Source organism: Metopolophium dirhodum, chromosome 1 (assembly GCF_019925205.1).
Source record: "Metopolophium dirhodum isolate CAU chromosome 1, ASM1992520v1, whole genome shotgun sequence".
Taxonomy (NCBI): domain Eukaryota; kingdom Metazoa; phylum Arthropoda; class Insecta; order Hemiptera; family Aphididae; genus Metopolophium; species Metopolophium dirhodum.
In genome coordinates, this window is record NC_083560.1 from 66,006,471 (window position 1) to 66,026,708 (window position 20,238).

Below are 20,238 nucleotides of genomic sequence, written 5' to 3' on the forward strand. Positions count from 1 at the left end.
TAAAACATACGGACTTACCTGGTTTTTGCTCGTAAGTATGTTATGTAATAAGGTATGCTATAAGGTTTTTTAAAAATTAAATAATAATTTTTTATTCCAATTTTAACCATCAACAGGTACCTATAATCTATAAATATATTCATCAAGTATTATGTGAAATATTGTATTATATGTTTTATTAGAGTTATATTTTATTAAATACCTATAATTTAAACTTTTTAAGATACATTGTGAAGGGTGTTAAATAACAACAAAGACTTTTTTTATAATATTTATATTTTAACCAAAAAAAAATAGAGAATAGAAATCACCTTGTAATATTAATTTTATACAGCAAAATAAATAACATAACTTTTAGTTTTCTGAAGTACAAAAAAAAATGATAATAACATTTCAATAAATTTAACAATAACCAATAAAATGAAATGCATATTATAACATTTAAAATAGTATATTACTTTTCCTAGTAATAATATAAATGTTATTATTTAACAATAAAGACTTATTTTTTATAGTATTTATATAACCATTTTAACAAAAAAAAATAGAAAATAGAGATCTCCATGTAACATAAATCTTAAAAAGCAAAATAAATAACATGATAACTTTTTGTTTTCTTATGTACAAAAAAAAAAAATGAATATAACATTTTAATAAATTGAACAATAAATAATAAAATGAAATACATAGGTATTATTATTATAACATATAAAATAGTATACTATTTTCCCTAGTAACAATCCTGAGGGTGATGTTGAAAGTGGTTCAAAATTATTTTCTGGATCAGAATCAAAAGCCAGTATGCCACTGAGATCGTTATTTTCAAAAATGTTATAATCTGGATCTTGAGTGTCATCATCGAAATCAAAATCAAATGATGGGTCAGAGTTAGATTCATCATATTCAAGTTGTTTTGCTATATTATCACAGTTCATTTTGAAAAATAATAAAAACTAAATAACACTATGCCCGTTATGGAGCAGTTATGGAGCAGTTACAAAACAATACATTAAAATGTATAATCAGCCTAATAATTTACAACTAGCAATAGAAACTAAATGCAAGAATTAACATGGTAACATATTTTCAACAATATGTATTATAATAATGATAATGTGTAAAACAATAAATATGACTATCATAATAGTACTATCAATACTACTGTTTACTATTTATAGCCAACTGTTCTGTGTAAAAACCAGACAAGTCCGGACTTATCTGGTTCTTGCTCATAATATCTATAACCAGACAAGTCCATTTACTCAATAACTCCGTAAATAATCACTGGACATGTCTCGTTGTTGCATACAATTGTAAAGAAAAAAAATCTGTATATGATAACATCAAAAAGTGACTTTTGAAAAAAAGTGGACTTGTCTCGTTGTTGCACGGAGCCCTTCAATTCCTACCTTATTTTCTTCCAAGTTATTAAGAAAAGTACTGGGCATATTTAGTTTTGTATTTTCTTACCAAAAACCATACTCAAAATTAAAAAACCATTAATGATGCGTGATGCGTGATAACAGATACGAAAAAACACATATCATTGTAAAATCCATATATTCAACGCTTCACTTAAAATCTAAAATTATCAAATTAAATATAATATTATACTAAGTGAAATTGAATAATTATTATTTATAATGATTATATTGTAGCTTTTGACCCAAAATAAATTTACATTTAAAAATATTATAATAATATTGTGAATGTTCATCAATCATCAAGTTCCTAATACCTTCATATTATATTATGTTATGTTTTTTATGTTACTGGTATTTTAATATTATTTATTCCATTACTAAAGCATTTAACTATGGTAAAAGTTCTATTGTACACAAAAAGTGTAAGTTAATTAGATACTCAACACTTGTCGAATAACATGGTTTTTTGGGTAACTAAAACAATACGTTCGTTTTTTTTTTTAAATTTTTAATCATGAGTTTATAAATATATTATGTTTACATCAAATTTTAACTTGTATGTTACTTATGCGAGTTTACAAACTTAATCTTTAATAACTACAGTAAAATAATCTTAAAGTATATAAATAGAATTTATTAAATAAGGTTTATTGAATACACAGAGAGTTGATAAATTAAATAAATATGTTGAAAAATAAAATATAATAACAAAAATATTTTTAATTTTTTTATATCAAAATCTTTGTTTCCAGATACTAAAATAACCTTAAAGTATATAAATAGAATTTATTAAATATGGTTTATTGAATACACAGAGAGCTGATAAATTAAATAAATATGTTGATAAATAAAATATAATTACAAAAATATTTTTCATTTTTTTATATCAAAATCTTTGTTTCCAGATACTAAAATAATCTTAAAGTATATAAATAGAATTTATTAAATATTATTTATTGAATACACAGAGAGTTGATAAATTAAAATATAATTAAGTACAAAAATATTTTTCATTTTTTTATATCGAAATCTCCGTTTCCAGATCCACCAAAACCAAATCCAATACCTCCTCCTGATGACCCACCACCTTGACCACCTGCACCACTTCCTAATTGAGATACTTGATTTTGAGCTTGTAAGTTTCCAGAACCACCATTGAATGTAGCTCCAGAACCAAATCCTTCGCCTTCTTCGTAACCTTCCCCTGTTCCTGACCCAAAACCTTCCCCAAATCCTGCTACTTGACTATTTCCAAATCCATTACCTTGTCCACCTCCAAATCCACCTCCAAATCCACCTCCGCCATTACCTGCCACAAAGCCATTTCCAGATGCTACTCCAGATGTACCACCAGTACCTGACCCAAATCCATTTCCAGATGTACCACCAGCACCTGAACCAAATCCATTTCCAGATGTACCACCAGTACCTGACCCAAATCCATTTCCAGATGTACCACCAGTACCTGAACCAAATCCATTTCCATATGTACCACCAGTACCTGACCCAAATCCATTTACTGGTGCAGCTCCTGAGCTACCACCATTACCTGAATTGAAGCCACTACCAAATGCGGCTCCATTACCACTACCCATTCCATTTACGAGACTACCCCCTGATACTCCACCATTGCCAAAATTCTCAGTCGCCCCTTGACCATTACCTCCTCCAAAACCTTGTCCTCCACTACCAGAAGAAGTACCTCCAAATCCACTACCTCCCCCAAAACCACCACTTGTACCAGAAGTACCAAATCCATTTCCGTTACCAGACCCATATCCATTTACGTTACCAGAACCAAATCCATTTCCGTTACCAGACTCAAACCCATTTCCACTACCAGACTCAAATCCATTTCCAGTTACAGCTCCTGAGCTACCACCATTACCTGAATTGAAGCCACTACCAAATGCGGCTCCATTACCACTACCCATTCCATTTACGAGACTACCCCCTGATACTCCACCATTACCAAAATTTCCAGTCGCGCCTTGACCATTCCCTCCTCCAAAACCTTGTTCACCACTACCAGAAGAAGTACCTTCAAATCCACTACCTCCCCCAAAACCACCACCCGAACCAGTAATTCCTATTCCACTTCCCTCGCCAAATCCATTTCCGTTACCAGACCCACTTCCGAATCCATTACCACTTCCAGCTTCTCCGTTCCCAAATCCTTCATTATTGCTATTCGAATAGCTTGCTCCTAAAGCACCTGCACCACTATTAGATGCACTACTGAAACCTTGTCCTTGGCCAAATCCATGAGATGAACCACTACCGATGCCTGATGCTCCAGCTTGGCCATGACCGAAGCCATTGGTAGAACCAGAAATATGAGCACCACCTCCCATTATAAATTGTCTAACTAAGACAGTACTTTTTAATTGTGCACCATTATCTGATTCAACAGTACGAGATGATTTGAATTCCGGTTGTTCGTATACTTGAATTCCGATGATTGGATGACTGATTAAAATTGTCAAGAAGACCAAACACTTTAACATAAACAAATTAACATAAGAATAAATATTAAATAGGAAAATAATCAATATGTTAATTACTAATCCATCATATTAAACCAGTAATATTCCATTGAGCTAACTAATTAGAGTTTCAGGTTGCAATAGATTTCAATATCATCACATTTAATATGTATCTTGTTGACCTATATTGACTTATGTGTCTTCATAAAATGTCCGTTTAGTAAAGTAATGACATTAAATATGATATAATAGACATTTGTTTTGTGTTTATTTGAATGCGAAAAATACAAATAAAACAAGTGAGTAGATCCATCTTAAGAATATAGGTACTAATATAATATATTATATATTATTATATTATAATATGTTATACACTAATTTAATATTAATTAAATAACTTTTTTCAAATAAATGTATAGTTTATTCGTAGGCAGTATACCTACCTACCGACATAAGATCTATTATGTTTGTCTATGTAATCCTAGTTAAACAGTTAAAATAAATTTGTCACCTTAGTAGTTAGTATTACAAATTAGATATGTGTAACTATTAAATATGTAAGGTAGTAAAATATACAGGAATATTTTAAACCAGTACGTGATTCAAAAATAACTAATGATAACATAATATAGGTAGCCATATAGGGTTTTATACCTTTAAGTGAGTCAAGAAAAAAGCTAGAATATTAAGTAAAAATTATTTTATTATTCTAAAGAATCATAGGTACATATAGTTTATAATTAATCATATTTACCTACATCATAGGCGCAGAAAGGAGGGCTTCAGGGGCTAATCCTCCCCAAAAAATGTCCATAGCCCCCCCCCCCAAACATTTCCAACATTTTGTTTTAAGCTTATTCAATATTATCAAAGTAAGGCTTTAGCCGCCCTCCCCCCCCCCCCCCCCCGGGCCAATCCCAAACGCTATTTGTGCTTATGACCTACATGTGTTAATATCTGACTTTGTATATAATAGTCAGGACTTGAAAGCATTTCAGGTGCCCTAAGCATTGAACAATGTTGGTACCCATTGAATATAACTCAAAAAAATCGGATAAATGCTTTATCGAGTGTATCTCGTTATTGAATAGATCAATATGTAATGGATATTATATTAATATTAAATTTGAATTCAACAGAAAATCTTTGCACACGAAGAACGATTCTGAGCGGAAGCGATTAGTCAAAATAGTCAAATTTTAGTTTTATTAAATATATTATGTTATAATTTGCATTGCTATTAGTAATTTATCTTACTATTAACAATACTGAAAGTTAAATTATTTTTTTCGTAAAAACATCATATTTATTAATTATAATTATAGTATAATATATTACCTATATAGTTTGTACTTTATAATACATTTAATATTTGTAACAAATACTATTTTTATTGACTTTTAAGACTTAATCTAAATATTTTGAAAATGTAATTTTGTACAGTAAAATATAATAATATACGTAAAAGTTTTATGTCTCCGTGAAAAGTAATTATAAATTACACCAAAAATACTAAAAGTTATTATTTTTATTAAAATTTGAAATTAAAAAAAAAAGTGTTTTTAAATAGGTATTATTTAGATTTTACCATGTTCTACTTATAATGAACCTTGTATTACATTTTCAACCCTTAGCTATAAAAATTCAAAATTTTATACATTTTTAACTACAAGATAATATACAAATTTCGTGATTTTGTAAAATTCGTGAAATTTAAAAGCTCATAAAAAATTATGCCTATGTATTTTTAATATTTTGAAATTAATGTAAGAAACACTTATGTACGACCTTTATCAGATTTTTAAGATTTTTAAACAAGACTAAAAATGTTTTTAAGCCTTATAAAAAAAAAGCTGAATAAATTAAAAAATTTCAAATATCCATAATAGCTTAAAATTAGACTAAATATTTAAAAATTTTTACTGTGTATAGAAAATTTGAAAATTTAAATAATTGCAAAATAAAACCATTATTTTAGACTATTTAGATGATAAATCTGTATTATACGTTTGAATATCCAAAGTTGTCACAACTTGAATTTGGATTGCATATAAATAACCTATATGTGGCTGTATTTTATAGTTTAAAATAGTTTTAAAAATATTTAATTGTAATACCTATAATATGCTTTAAAATACACAGGTATGCCAGGTATACTGTTCTTACTGGAATTAAAAAAAAGTTTAGCGTTAGACTCATATTTATTTTGTATAAGCATTGGAAGTTCAAATGTTTACGTCATTGGGTATTAAATAATATTTATACCTAGCTATATTATATTTTTTTTCCTGAGTAAATTAAGATAATTTACTTTAATTATTTTTTGGGGTAACTTTTTGGTTGTTTATGGCCTTAGCACATTCTTATTTTGTTATTGATTAATCCTGTCATTAGTAAGTATATAATACAATAGTTTGTTAGTTTATAGTATGTAATTTGTTATCAAATATTACTTGCAGATATAAACTTTAAAACTAGTATTTTCAGGATACATAGGTACTTGGTATTAATTTTTAATAATTTAAATAATTTAAATGTGATTATTATGTGTTTTAAATAATTTATAGCAAACATTTGGGTTTAATTTTTCAAATGATAAATACTTCGTTAATTATACATATTATACCTACCTACCTACCTACCTAAGACTTACGTATTTGAATATCTTGTTAAAACTTAGTATAATATTTAGAAAAATATAGTAAACACTTACCATTGGAGTGTAAGAAGCCATGATAAATCGTTGAATGTATCTCTGCAGAATAGATTATGGGTTTATATAGTGTGAGAGTGTTATTTATTAGAAAGAAACGGAGGACACGCGACCCCCTACTCACTTATGCAATAACACCCCGAATGTATTATCCATACAATAGCATCCGTCTTATTATATAAGCCAACGAAATTCATTGAAACTTTATTTAGTGATATTAATAATATGTACCTATAGTTTGTTTTATTTCCTTATTTGAGAAGACATTCTATTAGAAAAATTAATCAAAAATGAATGTACAATTTCACCACACATTACATGAATAGTTAAAATGTATGACCTTAATAGAAGACAAGTCTTTCAATGATTAGAAACAATAATTGTATGACGTATTATTTAAACGTATATTTAAAATATCATCTAAACAGTAAACACTAAACATAATAATATGGGTAATTTAAATTTAAATTAATATGTACATTTTATTTATAAAATACATTTAATATATTATAATAACTACATAAATAGTATACGGTATCTACTAATTAATTTATTGTATATAATAAATCAATGTTGTTTTTTTTTTAAATAATACTCAAATTTTCCATAGGTACCTAATCCCTATGGTCAACATCGCTTATTTGTACCTGAATTACTTATTTATTTTACGCAAATATCCCAACATGCAAATATACAATGCGTCAATGCATCAATATAATAAAATACTATAAACAAATATAATTACACATTTACTATGAAGTACAGGACGTCGTTAATTCACTTCTGCCTAAATAGGTAGGTAAATGTATAGGTCATAAATCATACAGTAATAATAATAATTTTTGATATTCTACAATTTTGGAAGAAATATTATTTTATTATAACAACTGCAAGAAAAGTAATCATTTTTAAATGTATAGATAAAGTATCAAAATTGTACCTATTCGAAAAAAAATTTTAACGTACGTCAACTACATACGTACTAGCCGTACTACAATCGTACGTACGATTTAATATAATTTTAATTATATTATTTTCGCAATTAGATTATATTTAAAATGTTTAAGAAGTACCTACCTATATTAAAATATATGCCTATTTTAAATTCAGAGCCAGGGACTGGAACCTTGACGATTTTCACGGTTCCAGAAAAACCAGAAAAACTAAAATTTCAGTTTCGGTTCCGGTTCGGGTCCTAGAAAAAATAAAATGTAAGTTCCGGTTCCTTTTCGGTTCTTAAAAAATAAAAAATTGTTACCTGTTTTGGTTTTATACTTGTGTAAAAAATGTGTAAAGTAAAAGTATCGGTTCCGGTAAGGTTTCGTTTTTTAAATTAATTTAAATAAGGGTTCCGGTGAGGTTCCAATATGAAAATTATTTTAAATAAGAGTTTCAGTGAGGTTTCGGTTCCCAATATTCAAAGGGCCCCGGTTCCAAACCGGTTCTTTTCAGTAAGGTACCAGTCCCTGTTCAGAGCAGAATGATGAATGTATAGGTTTTATAATAATATGTTCTTTTGTGTGTGTCTGTCACTGCCCGTCTTTTCAACTTTGAGAGAGGTTTCTAGTAGCACATTGGATTGAGATCGAACTCTTACGTACCTACAAAAATATATAGCCAATAATCATAAACCTGTAACACAATATTTGAGAATAATATCTACTAATATATTAAATGATTTACATTATAAGTACTTAAGTAAAATTAATTTTTAAAGTGAATTTATACATTTTTATGATAAATATATATATCTAAAGACTAAAATTAATATTAAAAATCAGGGAAGTCGCTCTGCATTTTATTTGTTTTTGAGTGTACCTTTACTTTTTTATTGAGTAGGTCACTGTAATCGTAATGGATGTTTTAAATTTGAATTCAACGATAAATTATAGCATACGAAAACCGATACTTAACGGAGCAGGCGTGTCAATCCCTATGCTTACAGATATTTTCTAATCTATTTATATTAATTCATTTTTCATATAGTCAAATCAGGCATTTTACGAAATGCCTAGGTAAACAGTCAAAAAGTTTAATTTTTATGCAATTTTACTATCCGCCTAGACATTTAGTTAAATGCCTATTTCAAGTCGGACAAATAAGAAAAATTAAACATTTTCTATTATTTTAAACATTTAACTACATTATCTATTAATTATTAATTGCTATTTTATATAAAAAAAATTTTATTATTTATAATTAGGTATATGAAACGCGTAGGTATATGAAATATTTTTAATTTCATGTCCATCGGTACGAGTATAAAAAAAATGAATAAAAAGGTATTATATTATAATTACGAATTGTTGTTAATTTTTGGTCATTACTTGTTGTTACATTTTATTGTTTGGTGGCATTTGCTGGAACATTTAACATTTTTTTAAAACAAAAACACCGACCGATTTGACATTGCAGCCACTTTCCTGTTTGACAGTGACATTAATAAAACCTTGTCCGTTGAAAATTGATAAGTTTCCTACTGCTTCACGTAAGGACACAAATTTGTCTTTTTGTACTTTGCTGACTTCTAAACCATTATTTGAAACTAGTTGAAGTTCTTCTCTGGTACAAAAAGACAAATTTGTGTCCTTACGTGAAGCAGTAGCAAACTTATCAATTTTCAACAGAAATGGACATTTTTTATATAAAATAGCAATAAATAATTAATAGATAATATAGTTAAATGTTTAAAATAATAGAAAATTTTTCATTTTTATTATTTGTCTGACTTGAAATAGGCATTTAGTTAAATTGCATAAAAATTAAACTCTTTGACTATTTGCCTAGGCATTTAGTAAAATGCCTAATTTGACTATATGCCTACGGATAGATGTATCATTGTCATAGTATGATGAAGTTATTGTCATTCGTGTAATTTATTAATACCGTACCTATGGGCAAGGGACCGTGGCCATACACACTACACATTGAGTGATGGAGTGGTTATTTTTTATGTGAAATATAAATATTGTCATTATTCTTTGCGAATGTAGTACAACATACCTATCTTATGTTTATAGACACTAATCGATTAATGGATATTATCCCATAGGTTGTGTGATATTTGTCTTATACTGTCTTATTATTGTTATGTAATAATGATAAAATAAGGTAGGTACGTTTTCAAAAAATAAATGAAATATCATACACTGTTCTTTATACAAAAAGTTAGTAAATAACTTTAGTTTTTAAGTTAAGTTTAAATTATTTATAAAAACATGATATATAGGTATACCTACTTATAGTAATAAAACATAAATAGGTATAAAAATAAAAGTACTATTCTTTACAAAATAAAAAAAAAATTATTTGAGATTTATGTATATTGAGGATTATACTATACTAGTATAGGTAGTCATATGAATTGGGACTTGAGCCTGGAGCAAAATTATCAAACTCCTCTATATGGCCCTGGCATCAATGAATAGTTAACTACATAGTTCATAGTGAGCAATTAGCACTATCGAATGATATTATATAATTATTATCTATTAAAGGTAAACACACCAGATCTCTATTCTTAAAAAGTTATGTAATAGCTATTGAAATAAAATTTGATTCACAAAAATTATGACATATTGCTGAAATATCAAATATGAGCGTTCGTTATTCAATGTTAGGTCTGTGTATTTTAAACTGAATTTATTATTTAATAATTAGGTAGGTATTAATTATATTTTGCAAGACAGAATTTTCCCCATCTATTCAAAATTATAAATCTTAACAATACATTTTGAACACAAAAGATACCCATGTATAATTACGAGGGGAGGGGGGGACAATGTGTTAAAAGGTACCTACTTTTAACAAACTTTATTTGAAAAAAACTGAAATCATATAAATATATTGATTTTTTTTTTTTGATAGTAATATAACTTATCAGATTTTAAAATATGTTTGTTTTTTACATAGAATAAGTCATAAATGATAGATGTAAACCTTTTTTATTAGTTGGTAGAAATATCATGGATCGGTATATGGTGGATATAATATTATCATATATAAATACCTATTTAATATGTGATTTTGCATCGTGTCAAGCACGAAAATTGTTCAGCATTTTGGTATTATAGTATTCTATATATTGAACATAATCTAATTATTTCCCATAATGTGGTTTAAGTACATTTTATTATTTTATGAATTTAAAAAAATTAGATTCTAAGGAAGGATTAACGTGGGATAGCTCGATTTGTTCCTAAATATTATCATGTTAAGGATTATTCAACAAAATTAATCGTTTTATAGCTTTAGGTGCTTGTATTAATTGAAGATGGAACGATAAATTATTAGAAATAAATTCATTATAATGTATACATTTTATTCTGTTTCTGGATTCTACCTTATTTTAAAATTATTTTGCATTTAACTAATGACGGAATTAGAGTGAACTATTGCAGACCAATATACCTTAATTTGTATATAATATTGTAGTGCATTGGGGAGGTAAAAATTTAAAAGCTTTTCAAAAGCTCTAGGATAAACAAAAAAAAATTATGGAAAAGCTGGAATTTTGACAAAATTGATTTTGGTTTTTAGTGGAAATGGTAAATCTAAAAAAAAAAATTATTACTGAGGATACATGACACCGTAGATTTTTACTGAATGTTTATATCACCATTTATATACACCATAACATTTTGACTCATTTTTAGCTTTCTATAGGCATATGACATTTTCGAATATTATTAGCGTTTTTTAAATTAATGACGATAAAAAAGTTCTCATGATCAAAAAACTTGAAAATGTGATACAACTATACAAGGTTCCTCGTAAGTTGTTTTCAGTGGAAATTAAACAAAAAGTTGAGCGTAAATTTACAATATTTTATTAATTCGTGGAAATCATGGAAAATAGAAAATTATTTTGAGTTAAAAACAGGGCTTGCATTTGAAAAAAAAATTCAGTTTTTTGTTATTTACAATTAAAACGTTACACATTTTTTGCGTTTGTCGTTATTTAGAACTAAAACGTTATACAAGTTTCGCGTTAATCGTTATTTAAAATAGTGATAATATCTAGGTATTAAATTTAAAAATAATGACTAATGCGGGTAGGTAATGACTAAAGGCCCGGATACGGAATATAATATAATCAATTCTTAGATTGTTAGTATGAAATAAATGTTTCTACGAAACCAATAGACCTTTTAAATAAATAAATGTATATAATATTTAATAAAATATTTCGTTTTGCGTTATTTTTTGTTCAATGAAATAGATACTATAAATTACGTTTTGCGTTATTTTTTGTCTAACGATATTTTATAAATTTTGTGTTATGTTTTGTTTAATGATATATAATACATTTTGTTAACCGTTTATGTTATATTATGTTTTGTTTTGCGGTATTTAATTATTTTTTACTATCGTTTTCCGTTATAGTTACGTCTACAAATTTCAATCGTTTCTTGTCAAATATAACTTCATAATCATAAATTCATAACGTTATTATAACGTTTGCAAGCCCTGGTTAGATATCCGTTCTAAATTTTCGTTTTATATCATTTTAAAATGTAATACAAGATTTCTCATAACTCATAGGTTTGTCAACTATTATAAAAAAAAATATATCTACAGGAAAGCCAAATTTTTATTGAATATTTATATTAGCATTTTCTATACACGATAAGACTTTCAAAATATTTTGATTTGTTTTGAGCTGTTTACGGACATTTTCAGTTTCCATCTTTTCGGGTTTGTTTTTCTATAAATGTCAATGCAATTTTATTCAATGGATGAAATAGCTTGAAAATTTAATACAAGACTGCTAATATATTGTTACAATGGTAGTTAAAAAATATTAAAAATATATAGTCACAATTATTTTTATTATTTTTTATTCATTATTTTTTTGGTCTAGAGCCCGGCAACTATGGCATTTAGCTATTGTGGGGGTTACGGATGTAACGGCAGTAACGGTACACTTAGGCCATTGTGTGGTTTTTCAATTGTAGGGGAGGGTACTGTAGGTATGTTGGTAAACACTTGTGTTTGGTTTTGGCAGAATTTCAAATTGGGCACTTGTAGGTTTCTGCCATGCAAGGTCGGGGAATGGCGGCCTAAGCTCTCTCTAGACAGTTGCCTGCCAGAGAGATGGGCAGCCGCCCGTGGTCGAGATTCGAACCGGCGACGGTGCGCGTCGGAATCAACGCTGTAGTCCGCTCGGTCACTCCATCCCCCAATTATATTTTATAAGTATTTAAAGTTAAATTTTGACAAAATACGTAAGAATCACGAAAATGTGCCAACTATTTTGAGTTAGAAATTCATAAAAAATTTTCTTTTTAAAACTAAGATTTATAAACATAATTCAAGATTCTTTATAAGTTTGTATCAAAAAAAAAGTTTGAAGTTTAAATTTTTACAACATTGGATATTTATTCGATTTCTCATGTGGAAATTTTCTTATTTTGTTGTAATTCAATAACGAAGAACTGTAAATACACGAAAATTTCAATAAATATTTATTTTTTCATTTTTTATACTGCATACAATTTTCAAAGTGCTTTGAATAGTTTTGAGCTGTTTATGGATATTTTCACATACAATTTTTATAGTTTTTTTTTTCTATAAATGTCAATAAAATGTTATTTGTTAGGTCAAAAAGCGTGAAAAATTAATACAAGGCTACTGATATATTGTTATTATAATAGTTTAAAAATACCAATCGTTTATTTAAAAGATGCTTTATGCACACCGACCGTCCGGTAACCCTACGTAGACATCCACGAGTAATGTGGTATGTAACCTCCAGTGGGCCAAATTATTATTATTTATAAAGAAAAAACTCATAAAAAAAAAAAATTAAAAATATAGAGGCACAATTTTTTACTATAAGCATTTCAATTTTAAGGTTCAAATTTTGACAACATTTATCAAATTTAAAATTGAATAATAATTTTGTAGTTAAAAATTTTTAGTTTGTATAATGTGTTTTTTTGAAATTATTACTAAATCCTTATTGAATAATAATTTATTACAATAATGGTAGAGTATTTAGTTATTTAGTTTGTTTATGTTTTGGTTGGTACCGGCTATATGATTAGAAATAATTTTAAATAATATGTATAGATATCTCAATGGATTAATTTCCTCTGACGTCTGTAATAATATAAATACAACTGAATTCATCGGAAACAAGATTTTAATGTTTAAAGCATAATTAAAACTAAACATAGTTAAAATATATAACAGAATATTATAATAAAGAAATGAATAAATACAATAAAATAATAAAATAATAAAACAATAGTTTTGTTGTGTGATTTAGTCAGTGGACATGCACAAATAAGTTATATATGAATAAATAATTTTATATATTATATGGTAGCTATATTATAATGATAAATCATAAACTATTGTGTTGAGTTGAAATATGCGTATGGCCCGTGCCGTTAGCCATAAGTAGCTGCTGCGCCGCCGCCGGCACCACCGCCGAATCCGAGGCCGCCGCCGAATTGACCGCCTCCGCCATGTGCTAGGGCTCCAATGAGTTGAGGCTTGTGGTGCAGACCGAAGATACTATGACCACCGCCACCGCCAAATCCACCACCGACGCCGTAACCACCGCCATGACCAAATCCAGCACCGTGACCGAATCCACCGCCATGACCAAAACCTCCGCCGTGTCCGAAACCACCGCCATGTCCGTGCCCGTGACCGACACCGCCACCAAATCCGGCTCCTTGACCGGATCCGCCTCCGTAACCACCTCCTTGACCAGATCCACCGCCAAAACCACTACCTTGACCAGCTCCGAAACCATTTGCATAGCTCCCTCCGGTTCCAAGACCGTATCCACCGGTATTACTTCCAGAACCACTTCCTGAACCATAACCACCTCCGTGCCCGAAACCACCGGAACCGCTTCCCTGTCCGTAACTAGAACCACCAGTACCACTTCCATGTCCATATCCGGAACCACCAGATCCACCTCCCTGTCCATAACCGGAACCACCAGTACCACTTCCCTGTCCATAACCGGAACCACCAGTACCACTCCCCTGTCCATAACCAGAACCGGAAGAACCGCTTCCTTGCCCATAACCAATACCGACAGAACCACTTCCTTGACCATAACCAGTACCACTTCCCTGTCCATAACCAGAACCACCAGTACCACTTCCCTGTCCATAACCAGTACCACTTCCCTGTCCATAACCAGAACCACCAGCACCACTTCCCTGCCCATAACCGGCACCGCCGGATCCGCTTCCTTGTCCATAACTGACACCAGTTCCGTAGTTACTGTTGGTTGATTCACCACCGATGCCATAACCTCCTCCGGCTCCTCCGGCTCCTCCACCACCCCCTCCTCCTGCACCCCCTCCACCACCTGCACCGAAGCCAACGCCTATTCCCACGCCGCCAGAGCCATGACCAGAACCGGAACCGTAACCGCTGCCACCACCGGAGACGGAACCACCGGAACCATGGTTGATAGGGTGTATTGCACCGAAAACCACTCTTTTGGCCGTTACTTCATCAGTATTTTCAGATTTCGTATCTGGTTTCAGTTCTGTGGACTTGGATAATTCTGTACCCGTCACAGAACAGCTTATGAGGAAAGCAGCCGAAACTAGTACCTACAAAAATACAAAATTATAATATATCACTTAGGTAATTTATTTTAGTTTTATAGAAGTAAGTTTTTCTCTGCAAGTCAATATCATACCATATTATATACCTAGTTGAAGAATGGACACAAATACCTAACTTATTATAGGTACCGAACTATATGTCTATATGATTATCCGAAGTTGACTATAATTTATTTCAATTTGAACCTGTGTTATTTTGTTAGTTACCTAATATTGTGAAGTTAAACTGCATGTATAAAATATTATTATAATATAATCACTGAATGTGCAGAAAAATACTTTTAAAATAGGTACTACAACCGCAAAGACATATTCTTAAACGGATAAATTATAGGAACATTATAACAATATAATATATAGTTTAATTATAATAAATAAAATAATATTATAATTATTTTTTATTGATATCTATGCCTAATACTGCATTTTGTATCCATTGCGATAAAAATGGATTACTCGTTCTAAAATAGTTATGACTTTTACGAGTATAAGAATGGTTATAGGTAAATTTTGTTTTAATTTCTAAGTTTGTGGTTGGTATTTATTTTTTTTTAAAAACCATAAAGTTATGTTGAGAAATTCAAATATAATGTTTTTTAAATGCATAATAAAAGTTGACTTTTATAAATCTAAGTGTTAAGAGATTCTTTACAAAATATTTTGGTTGTAGGTATACGATAAAAAAAAAACTAGTATTTAATAAAAATTACTTACCAATGATGTGTGGAGAGCCATGATAGATTGTAGAATGTGCCTCTCTTGACAGTTTCAGCAGTTTATATACTCCGAGTCCTTTACCTATCGATATCTACACGAAACGGGGATACCCTACTCATACACAACAATATACAATATAACTCCGAGTGACCGAGTCTATTTTACCGAATTTGTTGTTACGATTGTTTTATAGACACATAGCTAATTAAAAACAAATAACTGTCAAAATGTTTTTGTCTTTGTTCGCATACTCTTCCAATAGAATTCATATTTTTAATATTAATAAATGTTTTACAAATAATTTTTTTAAAAAAATGTTATCTAATTTAGAAGATAGACTCTCTTTTAATAACTCTAAATACTTACAGAATACAACTTTTTACTTCCATTTCTGTAAAACTATGATGGTTTTATTGAAAACTTAAAACGTTATATTACCTATTTATTAACACTGAATTATAAAAGCTTAAGAAATATATTTGTTTTTGAAATGCACTTCCTGAAAATTAAAATATTTTACTTTTTATTAAGTTTATAATAAATAATAGTAATCGATAAATTAACTTCAATTCACCATAACTAAATATTAAAATACATGTAGGTATATTATAATAGATTCTTAGCCATCTTAAAAAATTAACTTTTACTAAAAAATAGTAAACACTTGCCTATCAATAATTATTTGCCATCAAAATTCTTATAATACTTATAAAATTATGTTGTTCCTAATAAAGTAATAACTATAAAATGTACCAGCTATTTAAAATCTGAAACGTTTAGGCGTATTATTAATTGTGCGTTCACAACTAAATTTTAGATTCATGGTAGAATAATATTTTGTTTTATTTAGGGATATTGCATTTTCAATTATTAGAAGTACTTTATAATTTAATCGATAATTGTACTACGATATAATATATATTGTTTTGTACGATATTTATTTAATCGGATAATATAAGTCAAAATTGATAAATCCCCAAGCTTTATTTTACCGTTCTCCGCTCAAAGTAATTTTTAAAATCATGTCATTATTCAAACGATAATGTGCTACGGCTTTATTATCTTGCGACCTGAATCGAGGGTAGGTAGTGAAGCTATTTGATTGCTTGATAGTTAATATAGACTTCATTAACTCATGTTTTTATTTAATAACAAAAAAATCAAGTTTAAACACCACCATATCGTAGGCTGGTGTTTAATTATCACAATAGTAATTGATTCCTAAAAGTTGCACATAAAATGTATAAATTATTATTATGCGTGCTACACGTTTTATAAATAGATAGGTAATTAACAATTTGATTAAAGAAACTTATTTGTATTTAATTAATTAATATTTCTAGCGTAGAATAAATATTGAAATAATTAATTAATTTCAGTTGACGTATATAGGTAGGGTATTATTTTTGATCGTGCTGAATGTAAATTGTTTTTAATTATTCATTAATATTATACTAAAACGTAAATTATTCAATTCTGTTAATCGAATTTGTGCAACAATTAATGGGTTCTATATAATATATTTGTGTCAAGTTTCAACTACCTATACGTTGTCAAATAATTTGACTATATAAAATGTGTTGATACTATTTAGTATTTAAAACTAAGTTAAAATTAAAAATTAAATTACTTGCAGATAAAATAATGTAAATGTGGATATTATTATTAGGTATACCTATTTCAATATTTTTTTCCCCGATAAATAATAGAGAGTTATGTTTTAGTAATAAAATTACATTATAATAAATTAAAACTTAATGACTAAACAATAATTATTGACATTCAAAAAAGAATAAAAGAATAAATTGGAATTGGAGATTCAATAGAATAACGAATATTGCATTACACATAATACCTAATATTATATTATGAAGTGGCGTGTCGACGGTATTATTTTGGAGCAATTGCTCCTGCAAAATTGTTGGTTGGTGGGTGGTCCCTCTGCCACAAAATACCTAGCTACCTAGGTGACTAGGTTAGGTATATCGTAGAAATATCATATCTGATTATACAAATGTACGCATATTTTGTAAATTTTTGATTTAAACTTTTTTGCCGAGTTGGAAATGCTGTTATAAACATCAATGGGGTAGGTGGGTGGGTACCTTGTATACATTTTTGCTCCTCTGATATTAAGTATGCTATATAGGTATAGCTTCATAGCCACGTGTAGGTAACAATGGTTTTTATAACCTGAATGGAATGAGGAAACGAATGTTTTTACAGATACCTGATGAAAAAAAAATGTACATTATAAATATTTATTACGAGCCGTAAAAATGCTTTACAAAAATTTCGTAGCTCAATATTTTTCAATAGTTGATTTATAATTTATTTTTTTTGTTTCCATAAAAATCAAAAACTGTTACATACCTATAGATTTTTGAAAAGTATCAGAAAGTTTAGTAGTTTCATAATCCAAAATTGATTTTTTTTTACTCCCCCCCTTGACGCATATTTAGCAATAATATAATTTAAAATTTTCATAAATGTAGATAGGTATAAAGGAATATTTAAAGTTTTTTTTTTTTACTTGATTATTTTTCGTTAGCATAAATTACTATAATATAGACATTTTAATAAAGTAAACATAATGATATAGCTCCGAAAGCTTTTCAAATATGATTAAAATGTATAGTAATAATAATAAAATTGCAGTACTAGTAGATTTTTCAATGATCAATTATCATTTTTTTATTTAGTTCCATACAAATTATAAAACTGTTACATAAATATAAATTTCTGAAAAAATTGTTAAGTTTATTAGTTTCATAATCCAAAACCATTCATTTTACTCCCCCACTTGATGCATATTTAACAATATAAAATAATTCAAAATGTAGGTGTAAAAGAATATAATATTTTAGTCTTTTTTTTTTTACTTAATTATTTTCTGTAAGCATAAATGTCTATATAGATATTATGATAAAGTAAACATAATGATATAAGTCCGAGAGCTTTTTAAATATGTATATAATGTATAGTGATGATAATAATTAGTAACACTACAGTACGAGTAGACTATGCGCCGATGCGAGACGAGTGGCTTGCGATGCCCTGCCACTATAGTGCGCTCTGTCCAGCAGGTTGTTCAAATGTTTAAAATATCTAAGCAAATAGGACAATCAACGATGCATACTATGGTATTGTTTGACTTGCGGTATAATCACTGTAGTATTATATAAATATACATATTATGGTGACGCATTCCCGTAAACTTTTTATTCAATAAAGAATAATTATGTTATGCATGCCAGCTATATTAATATTATTGTCTCTTCGGAAAATTAATTCGACCGAAAACGGCATCGACTGTACGACACGAAAACGTCAAAATCACTATGCAGGTACCATCTGATAATAATGTACCTACCTCAGCATCGTATATTTTGTAGTAATAATATCATAGTTATTATAATAATCATTAATCGGTACAAGTGATTTTTTTTCTGCCCTGTTTGTTTACTGTTTGCTACGCATGTATAAAATGAACAGCGTAAATGTGGGCCCAATTTATTGATTTGGCCGGGAGAACATTTCCTCTCGCGCTTTTCCCATCTTTCCGTCGGCACGCTCTGTGCGCGCTAGTTCATCCCTGCGACATAACAACATATTACGCATTCGTCATAATAATATTATACTTACAACACAATCATATTATTGTCGTTTTACATCACGTATTTGAATATTACCGACGATCCAATTAATAGTGAGTAAACATTATGCATTTTAATAGTAATCGTAATGTCTGACACAGATTTGTGTATCGCATGCAGCCTCCGTATAATCGGATGTACCTGCGCCCTGCAGTACCCACCCCTGTGTCGTTTGTAATACGATATTTTATAATATAGTGATAATAAGTGTGTTGTAGAGTATATTTTGTCACGTGTCACACGAATTGTCGAAGATATAATATAGGTAACACAATACCTGACTTGTACGTGAAACCGTGCAAACACTGTACATCTTTAAATATTTTAAACATTCCCTATATTATTATTGTTATTTTAGTAAGAGAAAAACGCTACAGTTTTCTGAACTTGTATAAGTTTGAATACCTATGTTTTGCACGTTTTCTATAGGAACGCAGAGAAATAAATTGAAAATCGTTACCTAAACAATTCAAGATTTGTATAGCTAAACAGACGTTTAAAATGTAGTTTTGAATTTTGGCTATGTGTTTGCTATCTATAAAAAATTATTTCAACTATGGGAACGCTATTATCAACATTTTGTTATCTACAATATAGGACAAGTATAGTAATTATACGTATACCAAACATTGAAATACCT

The 20,238-nt window shown here is 28.9% G+C and overlaps 3 protein-coding genes across 5 annotated transcripts in view; 1 reads left to right on the forward strand and 2 right to left on the reverse strand.

Moving 5' to 3' along the window:
• Positions 1–1,919: 1,919 nt before the first annotated feature.
• Positions 1,920–6,662, reverse strand: LOC132936803 (uncharacterized). Of its 2 annotated transcripts, XM_061003571.1 has the most exons (3): positions 6,624–6,662; positions 2,854–3,922; positions 1,920–2,781 (listed from the first exon to the last, which is right to left on the reverse strand). In XM_061003571.1, the coding sequence occupies exons 1-3, from the start codon at positions 6,642–6,644 to the stop codon at positions 2,435–2,437; spliced, it is 1,437 nt and encodes a 478-aa protein (XP_060859554.1). In that variant the 5' UTR covers positions 6,645–6,662; the 3' UTR covers positions 1,920–2,434. The 2 variants fall into 2 exon arrangements, with proteins under 2 accessions (XP_060859554.1, XP_060859553.1); XM_061003570.1 differs by having other exon boundaries at positions 1,922–3,922.
• Positions 6,663–13,751: 7,089 nt separating this feature from the next.
• Positions 13,752–16,084, reverse strand: LOC132936573 (uncharacterized). The gene is made up of 2 exons (XM_061003314.1): positions 15,940–16,084; positions 13,752–15,210 (listed from the first exon to the last, which is right to left on the reverse strand). Exons 1-2 carry the CDS (start codon positions 15,958–15,960, stop codon positions 14,020–14,022), a joined length of 1,212 nt encoding a protein of 403 aa, XP_060859297.1. The 5' UTR covers positions 15,961–16,084; the 3' UTR covers positions 13,752–14,019.
• A 3,430-nt stretch (positions 16,085–19,514) lies between these two features.
• LOC132934457 (cyclic nucleotide-gated cation channel beta-1) overlaps positions 19,515–20,238 on the forward strand; it is a 33,798-nt gene continuing 33,074 nt past the window's right edge. For both annotated transcript variants that reach the window (XM_061000757.1, XM_061000758.1), the window contains exon 1: positions 19,515–19,651. The gene's annotated coding sequence lies outside the window, so the exon portion shown is untranslated. The remainder of the gene's footprint in view (positions 19,652–20,238) is intronic.

Bases quoted from the DNA above. Each gene is read 5' to 3' on its own strand.
- LOC132936803 (XM_061003570.1), bottom strand. From the start codon at position 6,644: ATGGCTTCTTACACTCCAATG. The intron at 3,923-6,623 runs GTAAGTGTTTAC...TTTATGTTAAAG, and splicing joins TGGCTTCTTACACTCCAATG to TGTTTGGTCTTCTTGACAAT.
- LOC132936573 (XM_061003314.1), bottom strand. From the start codon at position 15,960: ATGGCTCTCCACACATCATTG. The intron at 15,211-15,939 runs GTAAGTAATTTT...GTATTTTTGTAG, and splicing joins TGGCTCTCCACACATCATTG to GTACTAGTTTCGGCTGCTTT.